Consider the following 17,791-nt stretch of genomic DNA (forward strand, 5'->3'; position numbering starts at 1 on the left):
AAACAGCACGGCGATGGCATGTAGTCAAGGAGAACTTAAGGTTCCGAAAGTAATGAGGTTTATTCCAGCACACGTGCGCTCAAAAATAAGCTAGACAAGCACAAACGTCGAAGAAACAGTCAGTACACTTGCACAGACGAGCGTTGGCGAATTGAATGAGCCTATGTTCGCTCTGCGATATCTCGAGTGGCAATGCGTTTCTTTCCAGAAACATTTGTACAGACCGAGGACACTATCAATGAGAAAAGAAGCCTGGGTTAGTGACAGCAATGCTGCACCCTTTTCTTATCAAACAAAACTGCCGGGCGTAGGTTACGATGGAAGTAGTAAATTCGCGCTCAGTTCGAAATACAAGACACGTCAGCAGGGTGCGGTCATTCTCTAGTAACTAAAAAAGACATCCACGGCGCGCTTTGCGGCAAATGTTGGCGACGATGACACTGTTGCACAACGAATCTACTCTAAACGAGGTAAGAATACAAAATATATAAAGGAACTTCAAAAAACAGCAAGCTACGATCCCCAATTCAGAATTGAAAAACTATGTACAAGAACGACACATGAAGGTGCAGATTTCTAAAAACGACCCATCCTCTTGAGGGACAATTACAAACTCGTTGCTCCAAACCATGTCAGTTGCGTCAAAACATTTTTTTTCACAGACACGGACATGGCTGTCAAAAGAAAGCGGCCGGCTTCCTTTCGCGCTATCGCACCTTTCCACTGCTCGCACTTGTTGTCACTGAGTAAACAAAACTAGACTTTTTGCTCGTGGAGCGTAATCCCGGGGTCAGCAAGTCTTAGGCATTTCAGCCCAGTGTCCCCGCCCAATATCACCGAAGGCATCACATCGACTAGTTACTTGAAGCAATAAAAAAACCTTTCAATGCTAACAGGCTCCGTCGGAACCTAGCTCCGTAGACCCAGCACGCGTGGCCGGCCTGCCCCGATTATTATTATTAGATGCGAAGCATCTCATGTTCGGGGCTATGCCCCTCCCTTGTCGTTGTCGTTGTTGCGCCGTCCATACCCCCACTGCGCATGCTCAGGTTGATGAATGCCCGTTGGTGTCTTACACGTTAATGGCACCTGGAACGACAGTGTTGCCGGTGTCTTCCTTCCTGAACCGGCACGACAAGAGCACGCTTCCCCTTTAAGGGCTCCTGGAGCGACAGTGTTGCCGGTGTCTTCCTGGACCCGCACGAGACGAGCCCACTTCACGCGCCTTCGACGTTTCATCTTCGTCGGGAGAGGGCCGTGATTACAAGCAGCCCACAACCATCCGGGGAACGTGCACATCTGCCTCATCTTCAGCAACTTTCGGGTTCATCCACTACAACAGCCCTTGACTTTACATTTCACAGACCATAAGCCGGTCATATTCAAAGCGGAACGCCAACCACAGCTCGACGTCACCTACTTTGAACTTGATGATAATGCCTAAATAAAGACAAACTCTTACCACGTACAACGTCTCTCTCTCTCTCTCTCTCTTTAATGCCTCTCCACTCTAACACCACTCTCCAATAAAATATTTATTTATTTATTTATTTATTTATTTATTTATTTATTTATTTATTTATTTATTTATTTATTTATTTATTTATTTATTTATTTATTCACCATCTTCCCGTACTGAAACCCTGACTAGTATGCGAAACAGCGATGGGGTCAACGCAATTTCCCATTTCGTAGTTCCGGTAAGTGAAAAGTGTGGTAGTTACCATGGAAACCAAACGGTAAATATAACGGCAGGTACGTACCTCAACCTCACGGAAACGACAAACTGAAAACTAATGGCCACTTGAATCGACCCCATGCCCTGCTTCGCATACTACTCAGGGTTTCCCTACGGGAAGATGGTGTAATTTTATTATTATTATTAACGCGACAGCATTATGAAGCTCATTTCTCGATTCCCCCGTGGCTCTTAGCCCTCCGCCATCAGCCGTGCTCATCAGGCGTCACCCGGAAGCTACGACTCAGGCAACAAGATTCGAGGGCTACGTTGAACCTGTAATGTGGCGCTACCACAACCGAAGTCTGGAAAGAAGGACAATAACAAAACGTTGGATACGAAAGGACACGCGTTTTCACCAGGCGCCGGGCCTGCGCCTGGTGAACACGGAACAGGAAAACTACACGGAACAGGAAAACTATACAAAGTCACAGGCCTGCCAAAGCCACAGTAGGCTTGAAGGGCAGCGCCTGGCAGGCAGTGGAAATCCGTGCACATAGGCGAACATAAAAGTAACAGAATCGGCTATTCAAGGGGATACAAATATAAACCTGAGTTCGAATACAATTCCTGAACATAGATCTTCTCTCTCTCTCTCACTTTCTCCTTCCCTCTCTTTCTCTCTCTCTCTCTCTCATTGAAAAATCAAAATTGTTAAGCCCGGCCTAGACATCATGGATTAGAGATCCTGATACACTGACACTTACTCATCATCGCTTTAACTGACCAACAGCTCGCATTTGCAACCCTTCACGCTCACATTTTAACCCACATAAGTGCAGAGAGCCTTGGTCTCTCCTGGGACATGGCTATTAAAAACCTTGGTTCTTTTTTCGATTTCCGTTCGTGGTCACGAAGCATAGATCTGAAATGCAGGAGCTGCGTACCAAACGCTCCGTCGGAATCGCAATAGCAATATCACTATCTTAGTATAGAAACGTAGATATCTGAATCTTTATGTTGTTTTTGTTGTTGTTGTTGTTTTTGTTGTTGTTTGTAGTTGTTTGTAGTTTGTTGTATGTTGTTGTTGTTCAGAAACTTCGCAGTTGAAGAAAAATTCGTCCTGATCTAGGCTTTAAACCCGATACCACCGCTTAACCGAAGCAGTCGCTCTACCAACTGAGCTAACCAGAAGGCTAGTCGTTTGTAGCGCGAGAGCCAATTGATCAACAACTCGAAGTGAAGGACAGGTATGCCACAGCTATACACAGTTTAGTTTCTCCAGCTTTAGCTCTCAGTGCCTCACTCCTTGCCTCACCTCAGTTGCCTCACTCCGTAAATGATTTAGCCCTCTCCCGTTCTTCTGACCATCTCGTGTATGATTGAGCGAATGTTAAGTATCGCCTCTTCCTCTTTTAGTACCTAACGTTCACCGTTTATGACATGACGTTGTACTTAGATCTTTTTCATTAGTTCCTTTTCACGGTTCAAAAACTTTCTTTGGGCGCCTTAAACCTGGGCCCTTATATTAGAGACCCATCGCTCGCGTTCTTGTTTATATTTTAAATGCAGAGCATTTCAGTAACTCACGATGTCACCCGCGTTCACGTCCGTAGTCCGCACCGTCGTTGTCCCTACTATATAAAAAAAATACTATCCGGTGCCCGGTTTCGATCCCTCGACCCTGCGGGCGGAACGCAATGTACATGGTGCTCTACCCACTGCGCCACAAAGCCGACACAGAATGGGACGCTACTAACGCGCCTTATATCGTTGACCCATTCAAATTACTGCTGACGAGCGCTCTCTCCTCGGCAGTTGCCACAAGTGCAACAACATTAACGTAACGCAAACTACTTAACGTCGTGCGCCCCCGGAAATGCTCTGCATTTGATCGTGCCCCTCGCGAGGAGGATGTTTCACTGCGTCTTCTCTCGGTCGCGGGACCCATGGCGCCATCTGGCGGAGGCGCGGCACAACTCGTAGCACTTTGAAAAGATGCGGCGCCAGCCAGCTGTGTGTGTGCGTGCCGCACTTGTACAAATGGCGAGTGCATTAGCTGTCCACAGAGCAAAGCATTCGTGCAAGTAAGCTGTTGCAGTCAGTCAGTCAGTCAGTCAGTCAGTCAGTCAGTTAGTTAGTTAGTTAACAACTCCGCAAGCATTTGCGTTTCTTGCTTTGTAAACAAAGCGAAACACGCAAGAATGGCGAAATTTCCTTGACTCATTCAAACTACGTCAAGAAGCTGCTGATACAACGCATTCACTACCACCAACTACCCAAACACTAAATTTACAATACCCGGTGTAGCGATGGTAAGATGCGGTTTTAGCACAGCCTGTTCACAGAAAGTCTGCCGTCCATGCGAAGTGTATCCAGGGACGCAGCTTTCTTTTGTTTTCTGTTCGCAGCAGCCGCTCACAGCTGCGCATGTTCACAGCAGCCGCCGTACGGGGAAGGAACCCAGTTTGTGGCATACATGCATCCGACTAATGCGCATGGCCGGGCCATAGGGCGAGAATCTGAGCAGCCTTCGCGATTTTTGTCGGTCGCATGTAGCCATTCTGTCAACTAAAGCCATGAAAGAGTTTATGCCGTCTATTTCGAAGTGACCAAATGTGTTAAAAACGACCCACGTAATGTTCGGTGCAAGTGGCAGTAGCGAAAGTGCTTCATGCCCAGGGACTACAAATGATTTGTCCATCTAAGACAAACTGTATGAGAGTAGCCGCTAAGTTACAATCAGTTTCTGTTCCTATCGCCACCCAGAACCAAGAACCAGCAAAGCAAGGAAGGAGAAGGAAGGCGGGTGGGGAGGGCGACTTCGAGGGAGGCAACCAGTTCCCCGCACGAGACCCCTCTGTTCCCGGAACGGGTCCCCCAGGCGGGTTCGTCTCTTCTTGTTCCTCGGATTGCTCCCCCAAAACTTCGCGAAACTTCAGGACGTTGGACCCTTCCTCTTTTGTGTTTCCTAGCAACTTTTTCCCTCCTTGCTGTATTCATTTCGTAGCGCATTCACGAACACGTGTGCGCGTTCCGAGAGGCCCTTCGGCCGCTCGGGGTCGAGTGACAGACACGCGGAACCTGACGCGCTACCGCTGGACCACGCCACCTGGGAATTTCAAAAATGTGCCCAAAGGCACCGAAAACAGCGTGGGCTGCTTGGCGGTTGTGTGTGTTTAGAAGCCGCAATTGCCCATTTGCGTCTAAAGGGTGTACCTAAAAGAGTTTCTTTTAGGTGTCACGAGTATTTATGAAGTACTACTTTTTACGTCAATGTCCCTGACGCTAACAGGTGTTTATCTTTTTTTGCGGAGCGTGAACTCAAAGGGCGGCGGCCGGCTTCTCGGCTGCACACCGTCTCCACAAGGTGCGGGTTCGGATTAAAACAAAAGTAAACAAGAGGTGGTGGGCAGCACGAAAACGTATCTCAGCCTCACATTGAGCTTTCCACGTGAGTGACTGTGACGATATTTTGATGCATAACTATAAAAACATATGCACATTGATACTTGTACTGCAGGGACAGGAGTGCTGCAAAATTGCAGTTTGTGGTACCCTGGTTTTATCAATATTCATGAAAGACAAGTCACAACACCCAGGTTGAAGCTGCCAGGGTGGTAAAACGTCAGTAAAAGATGTGTAAACGTCTAAAAAGGAGATGTTGAAATCCGAAGCTTCCTGTCTCACTCTAAGTGAGAATGGCAAAGGAATGGACGGGCGATTTCCAAACACTGGTGATGTGGATGCATCATTAAAAACAGGTTTAAAAGGATGGTTGTTCATCGATGAAATTTTGAAAGCGTAGAGCAAGTCCATGTACGTTCGTTGGTCCTCAAGGCACCATTTGTTACATTCAACGTATAGTCTCTTTGCCGGGCAAGTGCGGAACGCACCCGACGCAAGGCGGAGGCCCAAATGGAGTACTGGGTCAAGAATTTTTAGTGTCTTTTTTGATGCCGACCCATACACGATGCTGCCGTAGTCTAACCGAGACCCGACTAAGGCAGTAAAGACCCGGAGAAGCAGTTCTTTGTCTGCACCATAGGATTGATGGGAGAGGACCTTGAGAATGTTTAGTGTTTTGGGGCATTTATGTTTAGGTGCTTTATTGTGAGGTATGAACGTGAGCTTGTCATCAAATATGACACCTAAAAACTTGTGCTCCCTTTTAACAGGAATATATGCACGGCCAAGAGCAATCTCAGGATCCGCATTAAGCCCGCGCTGGTGGGAGAACAGAAGAGAAGTACTTTTCCCGGGTTCAGTTTAAAACCGTTAAGGTCCGCCCATCCAGCAAGCTTCTTAACACCGAGCTGTACTTGACGTTCGCAAATTGACAGGTTACAGGATTTAAAAGATATTTGAACATCGTCTACATAGATGGAACAGGAAATGGTTGGTGGCAATGCCTTTCGGAGGGAGTTCATCTTATCTATAAACAATGTGCAGCTTAGAAGTCCACCTTTCGGAACACCATTTTCCTGCACATGTATCCCGTACAGGGATGATCCAACCTTAACACGAAATGTCCTCGTGGACATGTAACCAGAAATGGTATTTAACATGTTACCTGACACACCAAAGGACTTCAGGTCGTTAAGGATGCCATATCGCCAGGCTGTGTCGTAAGCCTTTTCAAGATCAAAGAATACCGTAAGGCAGAACTGCTTATGAGCAAATGCATCTTTTATGAATGATTCCAACGCAACAAGTTGATCGTTGGTAGATCGCCCCACCCTAAAGCCTGCCTGGCAGCTCTCGAGAAGACCGTTGTACTCAAGGAAGTAAACTAGCCTGCGATTAATCATCTTCTCGAGCAGCTTGCACAGGCAGCTTGTCAAAGCGATGGGACGATAACTGGCGGGAGAGGAAGGGTCCTTCCCTTCTTTCAGGAACGCAACTACTATGGCCTCCCTCCAAGAGTGTGGAATCTGCCCCGAAAGCCATATTTTATTGTATAGGTGTAGGAGTGTTTCAAGAGTGTCTGGGTGTAGGTGTTGTATCATGGTGTATGTAATCTTTCTGCCCCTGGAGCTGAAGGTTTACAATTGCTCAGGGCTACCCTCAACTCATACAGTGTAAATACAGAATTGTAACCAGATTTTCACCTGTTATTGTCATGTAGGGACTTTTTTTCACAAGCGGTTTTGTTTCAGGAAAGTGTTTGTGTAGTGTGCAGAGCTGGAAACGTGTTGGAAGTGTTGTGCAAGTGTATTAGCGTGGTCTTCTAGTGTGTCCCCTGTTGTACTGACTAGGGGCAGGCGTTGTGTCTGTTGTCCTTTTAGTTTTCGTATTCGCGTCCAGACTTTGTGTGTGTCTGTGTAAGAGTTTATGGATGTCAAGAAGGTGTGCCAACTCTCTGGTTTTGCCTCACGGCGCACACGTTTTCCTAACGCCTTGGCCCGTTTGAACAAGAGGAGGTTTCCCGACGTGGGGTACCGACGAAGGATACCCCACGCCTTGTTCTGGGTCTCTCGCGCCCGCCTACAGTCCTCATTCCACCACGGCCTCCGCTGGTTGCGCGGGGCACGAGAGGCGTGAGGAATGGACTTTTCGGCGGCGTCGAGGATGTGCGCCGTGAGGAGTTTGGTAGCTTCTTCAACGTGTAGGTGTCCTATGGATGTGTGGTGTAGTTTCGATGTCTCTGTAAATGTGTTCCAGTTAGCTCGTGCCTCATTAAACCTATTATGAGAAGATGAACTGCTTGGGCCTTTACCTATATATGTCAGTGAAGTGGGGAAGTGGTCACTCCCATATGGGTCAGTGCCCACACCCCACTCAAGACATGGAAAGTGAATTGCCCAACCAATAGCCAAGTCAAGATTTGAGTATGTGTTGTGTCCTATGTTATCGTATGTATGCTGTTTATTGTTGAAAAGGCATGCTCCAGAGCATATAAGAAACCTCTCTATCAGGCGACGCCGGGCATCCGTACGAGAAGAGCCTCAAAGAGAATTGTGAGCATTAAGGTCGCCTGTTAGAATGTATGGTTCAGGCAGCTGGTCAACCAGCGCCTCGAAGTCAGAGCTCAAAAGTGTAACACCAGGAGGAATGTGTACGGAGCATACCGTTATCAACGTATTAAATATTATTAAGCGTATTGCTACAGCCTCAAGGATAGTGTTTAAAGTGACAGGGTGGCATGCTAACGATTTCCGGACGATTATGGCCACACCGCCAGAAGAGTGTGTGCAGCCATCCCTGTCTTTCCTGTATACCAGGTATATATTCAAGAAATTTGTGTGTTTAGAATTCAAATGTGTTTCCTGAACACACATTACACTTGGCTGATTGGTATGCAGACTCTCATACACGTCATCAAGATTATTCAGAAGGCCTCTGCAGTTCCATTCAACAATATTTTCTCTTCCCATTATTTAGTGTGAGAGCTACTGGAGTGTGTATATTTATGTGTCTTCTTTAGGGGCTGTGACTCTTGGATTGGGATTTTTGGGCCTTTCTGCAGGCTTGAACGTCGGAGGCCGATCCTTGCGTCGCGTTGCGGGCAAGAATGGCACGACGTTCATCTCGTCGTCCGATGCCCTGGGTGTGCCCGTCGAACCGGGCCCGCCGGACTTGGCCCCCCTTCGGGGGCCCTTCGTTTGACCCGCCACCGCCGCAGGTATCGGAGGCACCAGAAGTGGCACGGGCGGTGCGGTGGCGGTGGGAGCCGGTGCGGGGCCCGTGGTGTCCATGGCACCCTCCAACGCACTGGAGGATGGGGAGGCAGAGACGGGAGCGGCACTGGCCCCGACGGAAGAGGTTTGCACCACAACCGCTTCTGGCTCAGCGAGCGGTGCGGAGGCGGGTTGAGCTGCCAGAGGCAACCCCGGAAGGGGAGAAGGGGGCGGCGGAGGGGGGGCGGGGGGCGGGGGCGGGACCAAGTCCGACTCGCGGTACTGGGTCCCCGCTGAAACCAGACGTCGCTCCGCCCCCCGGCGAGCTGCGTCGGCGTACCTACCCAGGGGAAAAGAGGCGAACCTCTTTCGTGACTCTGGGAAGGTGATGTTTTCAGTGACTTTGATGTTGATTATTTTCTTTTCTAATTGAAACTTTTCACATTTTTTGGAGTAGGCCACATCTGGACCCTGGCAGTTTACGCAAAGAAATTGTTGAACGTTACAGTTGTCGGACTGGTGGTCGTGCTGGGCGTATTTTGCGCAGGTACGTCGGCCGCGACAGGAGTTTGTGCCGTGCCCGAACCGCTGGCACTTGAAACAGCGCCGCGGGTTGGTAATGTACGGCCGGAGTGAACATCGTATGTAATCTATGTTGATGAATTCTGGAAGGGTGGACTTGTCAAAGGTTAGGATGAGGTGCTTTGTCGGTATTTGTTTATCCTCTCTGCGGATGGTTGTGCGCCTGACCGCTGTTACGCCCTGACTACGAAGGCCCTCCAGCAGGTCCGCTTCAGATTCATTTAGTAGGTCATACTCGGAAATCACGCCCTGGGAGCTGTTTAGGCTGCGGTGGTGCTGGTTTGTGCAAGAAGTTTTTTGGCCTGATCCTGGCTACTGACCTCGACAAGAATTTCACCGGTTCGATGTTTTTTGGCCTTATACGAACCTCCAACAATACCGTCAAGAAACTTTGAAATGAGAAATACCGACTGTGAAGCAAGAGGTTTTGATTGGTCTACAGATTCCATCACGATGAAGCGAGGATAGTTGTTCGGTTTCGGAGGCCTCAAGTCAGGAAGTGGTGGAAAAGGAACTTCGGTGCGGCCCCTTTTCGGGGGCCGATCACGTCTGGGGGGGGGCTTGAAAAGGCCATATAGCATAGTATAAAAGCCGGGAGACGGGGGTACTTTCTTCTTTGACCTTACCCTGGTAGTCAAAGAGGTCCCGGAGCTCCCTGCCTGGTAGACAGGCAGGGAGCCCATCGGCCGGAGCTTGACCAAGGCTCCGACGGCCACCGTTTACGGCTTTTACCCTTCACCTTTCAACACCTCGCCACGGTTGGACACGGCTTATGTCTGGCAGCTCGGGATCCGCGGTGTCGCTGCTCACCGTCACCATGAATACTCAAGGTGCCCCGTGCGGGGCTACAGCCTGAGTGGAAAAGCATGAGGGAATAAACATACCTCTGTGAAATAGTTGGCTGACAGCACGGCCAACTCTTGTCGATGCGTGCGGACCGGAGCCAATCTCTTTAAAAAGCCGTGGGGGCTCTGCTGCCCAGTGAAGCCGTCCGGGGGGCGCACGAGGCCCAGTTCTCCCCCGTAGTTGGCGCTTCTGCAGGAGGCGCTTGCTGCCCCGCGTTGAATCACAGGTGTTCAATCACAATTATTTTTTCCCTATAAAGGCTACACCGATACTTCCATTTAATGGTATTTTGTCCTCGTGCAGAGAAAACCGGTGAAATGACCAGAAAAATTGTGTAAAAAGCACGCAATTCATTTGGTAATTTACGTAATCATAGGAAACCTGAACTCTCGGGATTATTATGCGTCAAGCTGTTCGCTAAACTTTTATTCTTTGTTTTATGAAATCACTCACTTAAGTGTCACAGAATTAGGTACGATAGGTCAGGCTCATTAGAGCATGATATAAAGTATAACACAGTAGAATATGTCTTCAACACCCGGTGGCGTTTGGACACATCTGTTTCGAAAGGCCTCACAAGCGGCACTTCACTTGAGGATTCATTGGTGATCCACGTTTGCAGTGGAAGGCCTGGCTGAACTCCACCATATGCATGAGCGGCAGGTGACAGCGGTGCCGGCCGTGCACATGTAGAGGATGATCAGCTTTTTGTCCGCGAATACCGCAGTGTAGTGCGCAATGCGCCACAAAAAACAGTTGCTCGGGGCCCATTTTCCCGTCAGGGAGCAGCAGAGACTCGGCGCGCTGCTCCTGGTGCAAGCTTTCAAACGCAGCGTAGGCGACTCTGAGGCCAACCAGATCTGCCAGTAGGGCGTACACTTTAGAGGCAAGAGTGCGACCCTTTGCAGAGGCAACCTGTAAAAACAGAAGCAAACGGCAAAGTTGGCCAGGTTAAGTTCTTGAAGGTGGACAGGTTATTTGCATAGCACTTTACATGAAAAGCCACAAAAAGCAGTGCGCACGAAGACATCTGAAACAGAAAATGTTGCGAAGAGATTATGTTGGACCTTAGTTCGAATCGAGCAATTAGGGAACACAGAAATAAAATGCCAACGTTTTCTTTATTAAAATTCGACAGCTAAAATAGAAGCTGCACCGGCTAAAGTTCTCGTTTTCAAAATGATATGCACCTCCATAAAACCATTACTTCAGTAAAAAGGCCGTCGGAATTTTTCCCTGCAGCTTGGCCATGCCGAAATGCGCATGCTCCGCACGATAACGCGGCAAGGCGCAACGATGTATATTTGAGGGGCCTAATGTTGGGCGTCATCCGCACTTTAGGCGCACTGGCTGAGAGAGCTTCGCGGTAGGGCATTCAAGCTGCGGCACACGAGCGTCAGCAGCGATGTTTTTCGTAGCACTACTCAAGAAAAAGAAAGAAATCGAAATTATTGAGTATTACGAGTAACTTTATTTGCTAAATATACATAATTACATTGAATACCGCGACATCGACTGCATCGTGACCGCTTAGAGTTGGCGCGCAAGCCGTTTTGTGATTCTCCTGCCTAAGGTGCCGGCTGGGAACGTGTCGCCACTCATCGTCGCATAAGGGAACCAAACGTGTGAAGTTCCACAAACTACTGCTATGTGGCGCTTGCCATGTTTTCGAATCACGAAACCAACAGAAATACCACGTGCGGCTTGCTCGGGGAAAGGGAACTTGCAGAGTTCAATGTATTGGAGGTTCACAAGACCCCTGCGTTTCACGATAAACTGTGCTAAAGCATTACTTGGGTCATCAAGGCAAGACGAAGTCCCTACCGCGAGGAAATAATGCAGCTACCTTTGAAAACATTACCACTACCAGGAACAGGGCTGAGATTTTTTTTTGTCGATGGAGGTGACGCCTGCTCTAAAGGAGGGTCGAAAGCTGAGAGGGTTCGGCCCCGCATCCAGTTGCGGCTGAAGGACCTCGGGGGGAGTTGAGAGGCGGCTGCCGAGTAAAGCGTCTTTGAGAGGATGACGTAGGCAGCGTCATGGTGCTCCATTAGGAACACCACAGCAGGCGATTTCACTAAAGTCTTTACTCACTCACTCCAGTAAGATGATCCGTCACGGACGACAACACACCATTTTACGATCATACTCTATGGTTCTGCAGAACATATCTAGGCGGTTACAATTCAAGGAAGTGCGCGATCAGAATACGTTCTATTTATGAGTCTAAAAGCTAGGAAGTGTAAAAATCGCACCTTCTGATAAGACCGGAGAATGCAGTTGCTGCGCTGCCGTAAGACGGGCGACGTACTCCACAGGTTGTGCGGGTCACTGCTGGTTGACAGGCTGAAGACGTGAAAGAGCTCGTGGCCAATCACCTGCGTGTGTTCACTCGGTTAATGTGGGGGCGAAGCAGATTGTAGGGACGACGACTGCCAGGGAAACTCACTGATTGCAACATAGCAATTATCTGCTGTTCTGTTCTGAACGAAAACAGAGCCATTGGTATTCTGCTTCATCCTTCCTTTGCACAGTTGCCAACTTGCTGCAACCGGAAGACACTGATTTACTTATCAACAGAGAATTTCACCGGTTATTCCGTTGGCCCACTTAAAGCACGAAGTTGGATATGCGGTTACTGCGCCTTAGGTAAATGAACCCCAGAGCAACGAAAACTGGTTCTCGGGGGGCGCGTGCTTGAATCAACAAAATTTCACGGTTGCTTTGCACAACTGTGAGCCCGTAGTTCGCGCGAAATCTGTCATACTGTGGCCATCCCTCTCCTGATGTACTGCTTCAGGGTATTGCCGTCTCTTTTCATTATCGGTGATGCTTCGAAGCATATACAGTTGAAGTTTTAAGCATACACCTGCCTAACGACATGGAGGAGAGACTCGCATTACTGTACTTTATTTGGAAATCTTTCACGTGCGCAAAAACGTCTGCACATGAGCATTTTCGTTTTCATTATTTTGAAAACTACGACGGAAATCAGGCAACGTCGATACGAAAGATTGTTAAGGTGCTGTCTACATGAAAACCACTAGCATATCGAAGTTGTAAATATAGCAAAATGTAAAATCTGGCATCCAGAGGGTACCTTTATTTCGGTTATGTATAACGAGCAACACTTGGGATTGAAGATTAATAATTGTAATAAACCAGTAATGCGTGAAAGGTATTCACACGCTGTAAATGTACACAGTTAATCCCTAAACGAATATATGCATAAAATTTAGAAGCCCATCCTAAAATAGCGTGTGTTACGATTCTGTGTCGGTTCGGACCCCAATACGACGACGTGGTCTCAGCGATTTGCTTCTTGGGCGCTACTTCGAACCATAAAGAATTCAACCAGGCTTCGCTCTGCTATTGATGCGAGGACCTGCGTTGGAAAATCTGCCCCTTTTTGCGCTAGATATCATCGCATGCGGCAATATTTACAAAGAAGTTTGCAGTAGCACGTTTTGATTATGGCCCTCATATTTGCTGTATCAGAAGCGAACAATGGCTTAACCCGTAGGTTGCAAGCCATACGTTGTAAGCCATTTTAGTCTTAGGTTGTGAGACGTCAGGGAAAAGTGACTTGAGATCGCCGCTTTATCCAGCGATGAAAGGAAGCCAGCGGCCGCACTCTCACTGTCTTATGCTGTCGCTCGCGCGAAGGGCTTGACTGCAGACGCAAAAACTGACCTCGGTTTTGGTAGGAACAAAACCTGTACAAAACGAACTAGACGCATAGTCAGCGATGTGTGCGGAGCACAGCGCTTTCGCGGTGACCACTTTTCGTCGTTTACACTGCGTGTGAAAAAGTACCCCTTCAGTTGTCAGTCTGCGCCCTGTTTGTGACGCCTTCCTCTTGCATATTCGTCTATTCGCGCTGGGCGTACCATACCAACTCGCAAATATTTTACCCTTACTTGTTTAAGCATTTTAAAGCGAAGCTTTCTATGTCTCAGTGGTATCGTCTGTTATTTAACCAAGACGCAGAACAGGAAAACCAACTTTTTCTGACGGTTATGATCATCGTGAAAGAAATGAAAGAACAAACACTTCCCGTGGACAGTATCGAACCTGGGTAACTTACGTTATTGCCGCGAACCGGAATGGAAATGCACATGGACGCCAGTGATATAGGCTTGGGTGCCGTAATCGTCCAAAAGCAAAGCGGTTGCGAAAAGGTAATCGCCTATGCCAGCCGTGGTCTGTCCAAGGAGGAGAAAAACTACTCTGCCTCTGAGAAAGAGTACCTGGCTATTATATGGGCGATTCCAAAATTTCGCCCATACGTGTATGGAAGACCAAGTTTGTGACAGACCACCATGCTCTGTGTTGGCTCGCCAATTTGAAGGACCCCTCTGGCCGTCTTGGGCGGTGGAGCTTGCGCCTGCAGGACTTCGACGTTACAGTAGTCTATAAATCCGGCCGGAAACACTCCGACTCCGACTGCCTGTCCCGCGCCGCCGTCGATCCGCCACCTCAAAACTCCGATGCCGACAGCGCGTTCTTCGGAATCATGACAGAGAGTGAAACGTCGCCGTTCCTAGGACCTTCAAACGCAACTTACCAGCATTCAGCCTGAGAAACTCCGTCCTCGTGAAGAAGAATTTCAGTCCCGGAACAAAAACGAATTACCTTCTTGTCATCCCCGCGGGCCTTCGTGACGAAATTTTGGAAGCGTGCCACGACGACCCGTCTTTCGGACATCTCTGCACAGGTCGTACTATTGGAAAAATCAAGGCGAGGTACTACTGGCCCCGCCTTACCTCTAGCGTCACCCACTACGTCCGGAGCTGCCGTGACTGCCAGCGACGAAAAGCGCCGCCTATAAGACCCGCCGGACTTCTGCAGCCACTCGCCGTCCCATCGAGGCCCGTCCAACCGATTGGAATGGACCTTCTGGCCCCTTTCCCTACGCCACGATCCGAGAACAAGTCGACTGTCGTAGCGACAGACTACATGACGCGCTACGCAGAGATTGCCGCAATTCCGAGTGGAAGAAGTCGCAAAGTTCTTTACTAACTAAGTTGTGCTGCGACATGTAGCTCCTGAAGTCCTAATCACAGACTACGGAACGGCCATCACTGCCGAGCTTATACAAGGAATCTTACGCTACAGCAACACGGATCACCGAAGAACGACGGCGTACCACCCCCAAACGAACTGACTGACGGAACGTTTGAACAAGACGATTGCGGATATGCTGTCCATGTACGTCGATCCCGTATGTCACGTTTGCGTACAACAAGGGACCCAGGAAACTACGCAGATGACACCATTCCAGCTTGTCTACGGAAGACGGCCGACTACAATGCTCGACGCCATGCTTCCGCACGTAGAAGACGACGACCTCAACGCCGACGTCCAAGGGTACCTTCAACGTGCGGAGGAAGCCCGCCAGCTCGCTCGAGTTCGTATAACGGACCAGCAGCTGGTGGATGCCGGACGCTTAAATCTCCCACGCCGACACGCCGAGTACAGTCGCGTGCGATTTGAAGGTAATCGCGCGAGCTTCGACCGATAAAGACGATAACGCCCCCGCGCGGCATTTTTCGGTGCGCCTGGGACCTAGTTTATGCACTGTCTTGTTCCTCGGTCGCTGTTCCTTCCAGAGGTGATCCCTCCCGCGGCTAGTAAACCACCCCCTCCGCTTTGTGGTGATTTTGTGTGGTAGTAATCACGTGTGGCTTTTTTTCTTGGTTATCGTGAGCAGCGATAGTACCCATTGGTATCAATGCCCAGTATTTCCCGACAATGTGTTTGTCCGCACCGTTTCGTGAACTGCTGTAAGATACGACAAGTGGGATGTCGTCGCTGCGTACGCGGTAAAACAGAGGAACGGGTAACTGATTTTGCCGCGAGAGTGATGGCCGCTTGAATAAACAGCGACCGAGGGAGCGAAAACTTTAAAAAAAAACCAGGCGCATTAAAACAAGCCGCGTGGGGGCGTTATTGACGTGGTCGGCGGGCACCCGCGCGATTACCTTCAAATCGCACACGACTGTACCATCCTGGGGATCCTGTGTGGGTTTGGACTCCCATCCGACGACGCGGACTGAGTGAGAAGCTTCTACGATGGTATTGCGGACCCTACCAGATTCCACAACGTGTTGGCCACCTCACCTACGAGATGATCCCCGATGGTGATTCAGGAACATTACGGCGACGCACGCGGCCCGACGTCGTCCACGTGGTTCGCTTAAAACCTTTCTACGCACTAAGACGGACATTTATTTTTTATTTGTTCGGACTGGCGCTTATCCATCGGGTCGATGGAGTCTTAGAGGGGGGGTAATGCCGCGAACCATGCATTGGGTTTGTTTATTTGTGTTTTGCTTATGCCGCCCGGCTGCGCCGGTCTGTGTTATCGGTATCGTCTGTGCGCCAAGGGAGACGCGTGTCCCGTTCTTTCTGGGCCGCAAGTGTTATCTCTGCTGATAGGGACAGCGTTGCGAACTAACGTGAACAGCCTAGAATAATCTTCGTTGACCTACAGTGTTCTGTGTACAATTCGACTATTCGAGAAACCCTCGCGCCGAGTGATAAATTCCCGCAGAGCAGATCCCGCGGCATTCAAATCGTCGACGCTCGATTTCGCACATCACTTTGTTGACTGCTGTTTCGCCGCCTGTGTATTAAAGCTTTGAGTTAGGGGAGCACAAGTTCTCTCAAATAAACTTGATTTCCTTGAAGACAACTGCGTCGTCTTTGACTTCGTACATTATGATGTCGACGCCTGTTCCAGAGAAGGGTACGCGTGGCTGTACAAGTAAGCAAAAATCATGCCACCCTCAGTCCAACCGTGACCATAGTTGAACGCGAAGCTTTCTTCGTGCGAAATCAAATGGCGAAGGCCCAAAGTCAAACCTCAACCAGGAAAAGTCCAAACCGTCTGCGAGTAAATGTCCAAACCCAGACCAAGAAATCTCTAACGAGGGCGCTTTGTGGTCAACCATCGTCGTGCTTAGACGCAGCAGTGCATGATTTTAATTAAGGGCTTACTGGAAGCATAATTTTGAGTGGTGAATATTTCTGCACCACCTAAGCTTGAGCAAAGTGCATTCTAAACGGCCCACCTTTCCAAGTGAGCCATAGTTGTAGGAAGATGGACCGCGGGAGAAGAACACAGGTGGCGCTACGATGGCCGAAGGCAGGACCAGCGTGCGTGAGCTTCCCGCGACCACGGCGTTCGCCGTCAGACCCGCGTTGAGCTCGTCCTGGGTGCGGCTTCGTTGCTGCTGCAGACGCCTGCGCTGAGCTGATGCCGATGCGGAAAGCCATGATCGCACGAAGGAAATTCCGGAATCGCCGAGGCCCCTGGAGTCTTCCTGTACTATAGATTCCGGGAAGCCCACCAGGAAGCGCACATGGGCAAGGGCGCGTAGGGCGGTTCGAGAACGTCGCCCGTGAGCCCAACGATGTCGCTCGGCTGCTTTTGTCAGGAAGATCTGGACGCGTTCAGCCACGCTTTCCGCCGCCGATCCTGTAACCACCATTCCCTCTGCAAGGATTTTAAGAACACCAAAATGGCGTGGAAACAGGAAAAAAGAAAACGGAAAAAAAGTTCCTACACTGCGCTTAGTTGTTTCCCCCACTGAAAGTAGCGTATCTACTCGCGTAACACAACCACTCGTGTAACGACTTACTAGAGTGGGTGTATGTTATACCCCCATGGTTTTCAAACAATAAAAAATGCAGCGGGAACATGTTTTTATCTCAGCATGGTTGCTAATGCCTTAGACAATCGCAGTAACTTGATATCACACCCCAGTACGCGGAGAAACGCTAAAAACACATTAGCGAGTTTTAGCTGACCGTTTTTCACGGTCCGCTCCGCTCCGATAGCAAGCGGGAGCGCCATTGCATATGCGTGGCGCGCTAGGCCGCGAACGGCATTAGCTCCGGCTACACTGAGCGTGCCACCGATACTGGAGCGGACCGTCGAAAACGGTCAGCTAAAACTCTCCATTGTAACAAAAAAAATCGCGAAAGTACCCGGAGGCATAAGAGCAAATGCCGTGGTTCAATTTAGAATTGCGCACTATTGCTGTTCCAGCTGCTAAAC

General features: G+C 49.3%; 1 protein-coding gene across 1 annotated transcript; it reads right to left on the reverse strand.

Moving 5' to 3' along the window:
• Positions 1–10,192: 10,192 nt before the first annotated feature.
• Positions 10,193–17,222, reverse strand: LOC144180080 (neprilysin-like). The gene is made up of 3 exons (XM_077708488.1): positions 16,803–17,222; positions 11,982–12,104; positions 10,193–10,641 (listed from the first exon to the last, which is right to left on the reverse strand). The coding sequence occupies exons 1-3, from the start codon at positions 17,220–17,222 to the stop codon at positions 10,300–10,302; spliced, it is 885 nt and encodes a 294-aa protein (XP_077564614.1). The 3' UTR covers positions 10,193–10,299.
• Positions 17,223–17,791: the final 569 nt, after the last annotated feature.

This window comes from Haemaphysalis longicornis, unplaced genomic scaffold, assembly GCF_048455015.1.
Source record: "Haemaphysalis longicornis isolate Haplotype H1 unplaced genomic scaffold, Haemaphysalis longicornis Haplotype H1 scaffold_4, whole genome shotgun sequence".
NCBI lineage: Eukaryota > Metazoa > Arthropoda > Arachnida > Ixodida > Ixodidae > Haemaphysalis > Haemaphysalis longicornis.